We start from the raw sequence: 6,774 nt of genomic DNA, 5'->3' as shown, positions 1-6,774 counted from the left end.
CCTGTAATTGTTCATCCATTTGAAGTGTCCAGTAATGTAAAGAAAGAAAAAAGACCATCAAGCCGCTGGAAGACAGGAAGCAACATATAAGTTGTTTTATTACCTTCCACTAGGATCTGTACTAAACATACATTTTACTGAAATTAGGGCTAGAAGTTGCTCCTTTAGCAGCACCACTTGACTGATAGTTCACTAGGGGCAGGTGAGCCACAGGCAGTGTTTTACCATCGTGCATCAGTTTGCTGATGGAAGTGTGTAGATTAAGTACGGTCTTCTTGTGCTTTTGAGTGTCCACAGTTAGTAATTCCAGTAAGGCACCTCCCTGTCCTAAGTTGCTGAGAAGCAACACAGCTACAGAGATTGAAACCAAGTCCTCTGACATGTCCCCTACAGCATGGTGTGGCAGCTTGAAAGGACCAGGGAAGGGTGAAACTCACTTCTACAGTTTCAGTCATTCCTTGAAGACGGGCCTCAGAATCTTGCCTTTTTCAGTAGCATTAAAATAATACAAGTTAAAAACCCAAGAACCTAAAAGCGGTTCTAAAGCAGCATCTTCAGAGCTGTGAAAAGCCAAAATCGATGCACTTCCTAATAGTGTCAAACACTTGAAAGTCCTCGTTTCAGTATGAAAGAACTTATTATAATAGTGAAGTAGCACCCGGGCCAGGCTGTATGCTGAGGTGTCATCTTCTCAGACATGAACTCCTGCATACATCATTTGGCCCCCCTGTGTTACCCCAAGAGGGGGTGCTTTAGCACTGTGTCCATAAATCATTCTTTTAAGGAATGCTGCTGGAGCCATTACTGCAGTGTGCTCAGTTGGTATCCTGGGGTTGGCACGTGAAGGGTGCAAGAGTTGTCCACTGGTAGGTGGAGGACTTAAGAACCGCACATCTTCAGCCAACCCAATAGCAGGAAGGGATGGAGCTAGAGTCATGCACATGTTGCTGGTCTGAGGCCCACTACTCAGTGAGCTTCTGGTGGCAGAACTGGAACTGGAGAGGCGAGACGGAAGAGCGGGTTCTAGTAGCCAAGTCTGGCCAGGTGCAAGTCCCCTTGGCTGCTCCTCATCTTGGGATTTTAAGCATTTGCAGCAGCAAATTCCAACACAGGCACCGCCAACAACAAACGCCACAAATACGGATCCAACAAGAAGGAACGGCAGGTACATGGGCACTGAAATGGAAGAGCGACGTTAGCCAACCATCAGCCATGGGGTACTTAGGTCATGCTCTGCTCTTCATTCCTTGAGACACACGTGCACCAGGCCAGGCCAGGGCAGTTCTATTCTCACCACTTCTCTTGCTGCAGCAGGGTTAGAAACTGGCCATTGCTGTGGCAGGCTCCTTGGAAAAAGCCTGAAGCACAGAGGGTCGGGCCAGTCAGTCCTGTAGCATCTGCCATTTCCACCCATGCAGGAGCTGTTGGGTACTTACATGTCACAGCTGCCGTTCACTTGTGCCCGAGTACAGATTCGGACTGGTAACTCAGCTTTACAGTTAGTACCCACCTGCTGCTGGGTCACCTATGGAATCTGGCTCCGAGGGCTATAAGCATTTTTACAAGCCAGAACTGAAGTTAATACATTCCTTGGAGGCATCCACCTGCATTAACGGAACACGTTAGCGACACGCGTGTTCCACCAGGGATATAAACATCAGAGGTGTTACCAGAGGCTTTGTTAGTAGCTTAGAGGCTCTAAGAGTAGGACAGTAGGGCTGACAGAAAAGTCTTTTGAGTGAAGCCCCAAGTTATTCCCTCTTCCCAGTGAAGGGAGCTGAGTGGCAGTGTGCCAGGGCTCCGCACCTTTCCGCTGCCATGGCTGTGCCTCGGAGCTCCGAAGGGCAGAGAATCACACAATCACAGAATCACGGAAAGTCAGGGATTGGAAGGGACCTCAAAGGATCATCTAGCCCAATCCCCCTGCCGGAGCAGGACCACCTAGATCAGATCACAGAGAAACAGGGGAAAGGTCTGGCTGATGCCACCAAGGGCAGGTTGCTAAAGGGGATGCAAGGAGAAAGCACAGCTGATGTGCCCACCCCACCCCACGGGCTAGAGGCAGGGGAAGCTTACCTGGCACTGGAGGCCTCGGGCTGGGCGGCTGGTCCCCAGGGCACCGGCCCTGGTCCAGGCGGGCATCCCTGGCCGAGCAGCAGTAGCGCAAGCTGCAGGTCCCGCAGCACAGAGTGGCCTCGGGGCCATCGTAGCGCTCGGGGCACTGGAAGCCGCGGTGCCAGCGCTGCGGGCTGCCAGCCCAGCCGTGGCAGTACTCCCCAGCCTGCCCAGCGCTGCGTCGCAGGGCCAGCAGCAGCACCACCAGGGCACAGAGAAGCCCCCTTGCCATGGTGGGTCACGCAGGCTAGTCTCACCTTCAGCCACTTGGCCCACACTGCCCTTTTTTTGCCCCCCACTCCTTTTTCTAAAGGCAGGGCACGCACCAGCCCGGGCAGCTGCAGAGCAAGGGCTCCCACTGCCCACCGAGGCACTGCCCGAGCTCCTCTTCCAGGAGGTTTTATCTCTTGGGCTGTGACCTGCCTCTAATCCCCTCTCTTCACAGCAACAAAGCAGGACCCACTGATTGAAAACCGTTTGCAGCTACTCCAGCTCCACCTTCCTCATTTTTCTCCTTCATTCCTGCAGGATACAGAAAATCCAGGGCCATCCTGGTCCCAGCACTTCGCTCCTTCAGGGGCTTGACAGCAGCTGCAGTGTCAGAGGTGGGTGCCTGGGGACAACACAAAATAACACGTGAGAAATAAAATTTCCGGAGCGGAAAGAAAATACAGGGATAATCAGCTTCTAGCAGGCTCTAAAGTGTAATTGGTGTAAACTGGTAGCAAGGTAATTTTTACCTTGTTTAATGTGGATAATCAATTATATAAATACAAAGAAGAATATTTTAATCTGAAAATGAAGGAAAAAATAATTTTGAAAACTCTGAGTTGGTCTCATTTCTGTTTCTGGTTGAAAACCCAGAGGCTGAAAATTTTAAAGTCTTCTACACATCTGCTTTCCCTACGGACAGTGCAATCCATGAATTAAAAAGCGTGTTGCAGGGAACAAAACGCCTATTTTTAACATCTTTAGAAGTTTCATCTACACAGGAAAATCCTACAGTGTTACAAAGATCCCATAGCAGCACAGGAGAGGGAGTGACCTCTTCATCTTCCATCTGAAAACAACCCCAGACCATTTGTGGTCTCTCTTCACCCCCTTACAAGCTGGTCGGACAGCAGGAGCCACCTTTGGAGCACGGTTAGCCTGTGCTTGACTGCAGGGAGGAAGACAATTGCTGCTGGTTGAGTGCTTGGAAAAGCAGGGAGTCAGGGACTATCTTTGGACCAGGATCCCGGTGGTGTGTAGCACTGTTTGCAGCTTGCTTGAAGACTCCAAAATGTGTTTTTGAATGTACACAAAAGCTGGTTCCCACACGTTTTGGTAGGAGCGTTGCCATTGATTGTAGAGGGAGACTGTCCAACGAAGCAAACTTTTAGAAACATTTGCACAAAATTATCTCCCTTCTGATGATTTTTTGGTTTCAATTAGAAAACAGCTTGCACATTTATGCTTTATTAACTGCTTCCTAGGTTCAGTTGAGGCCTATTTCAATCAGCCAAAGACATCAGCGCTCATCACCTTGGCCAGTCAGTCACCTTTCGTGCATCAGTTTTTAATTTGCTTTTTGGCAAACGTGGTTGAAGAGATCCTTGGATTCAGAAATGTTAAACGCAGTCGCTGTTGGAACTAGAGACCTTTCCAAACGCTGCTCAGCGCACTGAGATACGCATTTTGCCCAGCTGCATTTCAGCTCCGCAGGTGCCAGGTTGGCTGACCGCATGGGACCTAATCCTATAAATCCGTGGGCATGATCTGGAAAACACTGAGCAGCCCCAACAGCCTTTAAAGCCAGAGCTGGGTGATGTGCTGCCTTGGTCTGGGCTCTCAGAGCACCGAGGTGATGCGTTAACCCAGAGCTATATTCGCCTTAAGGCAAATTCCAGTTCATTCACACATGCAACCTCAGCAATCTGAGGCCAGACGAAATTGTAACTTTTATGATTTGTTGTTATGGGAAAAAGCAGCCTCGGACAGGCTTTAAGCAGGTGCTTGGCACTTTGCAGAGCTCATCATAATGAAATGTGCCTCAGTAACGGGATGCAATTATTTCCTCCATCTTCCACATCCAAAGAGTAGAAAGACACCTGCTGAGTCAGGTATCCAAAGGCTAAGAAATGCAGAGAGTTGTTAATTGCATTAACACTTTAATGACGGCTGCCCTTACAGGATTTCCTCTCTCTGTGAATAGAATATAGCTGTCTTTAACAACGTGGTCGTGTTATTTTTCCCTGCGTAGGATTACAGTACCTCACTTAGCAGGGATAAACTCTTGGAAACGTGAGTGTGGTGGTGTATAAAAATTGTATATGCTTACACAGCTCGTGACCCACTTTGAATTTCGGCAGGATAAAAAGGGCTACGTGGATGTATTGGGACTACGTGGATGTATTGGGACTACGTGGATGTATTGGGATGCTGCAAGGGTAACTCATGAAGAAGTTTCTATTCTAATTCCTCTCTTTCCTGGTGTTCAGTCATTCTCAGCTTTCTTAGTCTTTCACCTGTCAGGGTGAAATTTTTCATGCTTGTTCTTTGCCAGCTTTGGGGAAGTTTTAAACAAAAGCAATCCAGCCTGTTTTGCGTGAGAGAACCAGTAATGATGGTTTCCCATTATTAACAACAACAAACAATCTTGTTACCTTTTCTGAGTATCCCTGCAGCCAAAACAGCTTCAGCTTTGAATTGACAAGTTACCATGGAAATAGCCCTTAGAGAGAAGTCCTTTTGTCCATGTGAGGGTTGTTTCTTATTTAGGGAAATGTACATTCCCCCTCGTGAATTTTATGTGCACAGCAAGATGATTAAAAATTCCCATTATTCTAAGCCGAAAGCACAAACTAGAAACTTCCCGACTTGCAGCTGCCCTGCCTTCCCTGCAGTACCCGGGTGCAGTGCCAGTGTTTTACAGTCTTCAGTAAAGCTGAGGGTCGAACTCCACCACCAGATTTCAGGTATATCCTTGTCCTTTCTTAATGCCAAGTGGACGTTCAATACAGAACAAGAAACAAGGGAAGAACTAACCCTCTCGGCTAGCAGGAGCCGGCGGGCCAGTGGTCAGATGCTGCAAGGTGCTGATTAATTCTCTCGTGATGCTGCGTGATGGCATCGGGTCAGTCAGCAGGGTGCTGGGTGCTGGCACCGGCCAGGACTGGCCCTAAATGAAGGACAGGGAAATATGGGAGGCACAATGAGAACGCCCTGCGGTAACTTCTTTGCGTTTCACGAGCGCGGCTCTTGAGTAAGTGCTGCCCAGGAGAAATGATGCAAATACCCTACGATAGATAGCCAGGCACTCCACAGACTTCATTTTCACCCTACTTGCTGGGCATCATCAACTGCCTCCAGCTGCTAGCCCTCTGCAGCTCATTATTCCTCGGAATGTTTCAGCATGCCTTGGGCTCCTGTATTTTCTGTTGACTTTTTCTGCAGTGGGTGTTTTCGAGCGAAGTACGAAAGGCTGCGATCAGAGGCTTGGCCTTCATGCCTGAACTGAAGTCACTGAGAAGTATCATGACAGCTTGAATCGTGCTTCATAAGCTTCACTGAAGGTCTTCACAGGCATCCGGGTTCATCAGAGCATGGTCAGGAGTAATCCTGACAGGGTGTCTGGTGGGCGGTGGAACGGCAATTTCGTTTGTATTTCTGGGTGTTACCAAACTGCCAGTCAAGGAAACTGTGCACGGTGCTGTATAAAATAATACAGAAATGGTTCCTGCCCTAAGCTCCCAGTAGTCTTCATGGGAGGCATGGTGCTGTCTGAGGAGACGTACGATGAAACTGGGACTACGGATCAGCAGTGAGGTCAGTGGGCTTGTGAGCTACAATTAGCACAGCGGAGCTGCCTGTGAGGAGGGGCCAGCTTGGCCAGTAGATAGTTACAAGGACCTTCTCTCAAACAGGACAATGGAAAGTGAAAAAAAAAACCCAGGTATTTCACCGAAGTTTTAGCAATTTGGAGGCTTTCTGTGGGCTAGAAGGGAATCGGAATGAACATGTTCATAGCGATTGAGAGATGGTAGAAGAGGTGAAGACTGGTCATGCAGATTTTGGAAACTGGTTGAGGAGAAGGCTGTGAAGATGCTGAAAATAACGAAAAGAAACTTACGCTTGGTAGGAAAGAGAAGAAGGAGTCAGCAGGAGGACTTGGAGAGAGGGGTAAGCAGACAGAATAGGGTTATATTTATCAAGGTGATAACCATAACAATATGTTGGAAGTCTGGCAGTGCTTCTCCTAAGAACACTCGAAACACTGAAAATAAAGACAAGAAAATTAGTAGATAATTTCATGCAGGAACACATCCTTCACAGTTATGTTAAGAAAAAAAGATGGGATAAGGTAGAGTCCTTTCTAAATCGCTTTCCTTTTTAAATTTCTACAGGAGCAAGGCGATACAGTAAACGGAGGCTTGGGACACCATAGATGTATATTCCGGATTGCAGTCAGTCCCAGAGAGAAGAGGACAGACACACAGAAAATATGCCAACCAGCAAAGAGGCAATCCTTTCAAAAGCACCACGTCACCTACGGGTTTTCAGAAGACAGGTGAGCTGCGTGATGATTGACCTCGAGCAGGTCAGTGCTGTACTTAGACTGCGGGCACCGTGTTGGGGATTAAATGAACCAGCCATTGAGATGTCCCTTCCAAGATTCAT

At 48.2% G+C, this 6,774-nt stretch overlaps 1 protein-coding gene across 1 annotated transcript; it reads right to left on the bottom strand.

Moving 5' to 3' along the window:
- Positions 1-691: 691 nt before the first annotated feature.
- On the bottom strand, positions 692-2,347 carry LOC104380735 (protein shisa-1). Its single transcript, XM_009988289.2, has 2 exons — positions 2,077-2,347; positions 692-1,176 (listed from the first exon to the last, which is right to left on the bottom strand). The coding sequence occupies exons 1-2, from the start codon at positions 2,345-2,347 to the stop codon at positions 692-694; spliced, it is 756 nt and encodes a 251-aa protein (XP_009986591.2).
- Positions 2,348-6,774: the final 4,427 nt, after the last annotated feature.

Source organism: Tauraco erythrolophus, chromosome 13, assembly GCF_009769465.1.
Source record: "Tauraco erythrolophus isolate bTauEry1 chromosome 13, bTauEry1.pri, whole genome shotgun sequence".
NCBI classification, from domain to species: Eukaryota; Metazoa; Chordata; class Aves; order Musophagiformes; family Musophagidae; genus Tauraco; species Tauraco erythrolophus.
The sequence above is the reverse complement of the archived record's forward strand: the minus strand, read 5'-3'. Positions and strand labels throughout refer to the sequence as shown.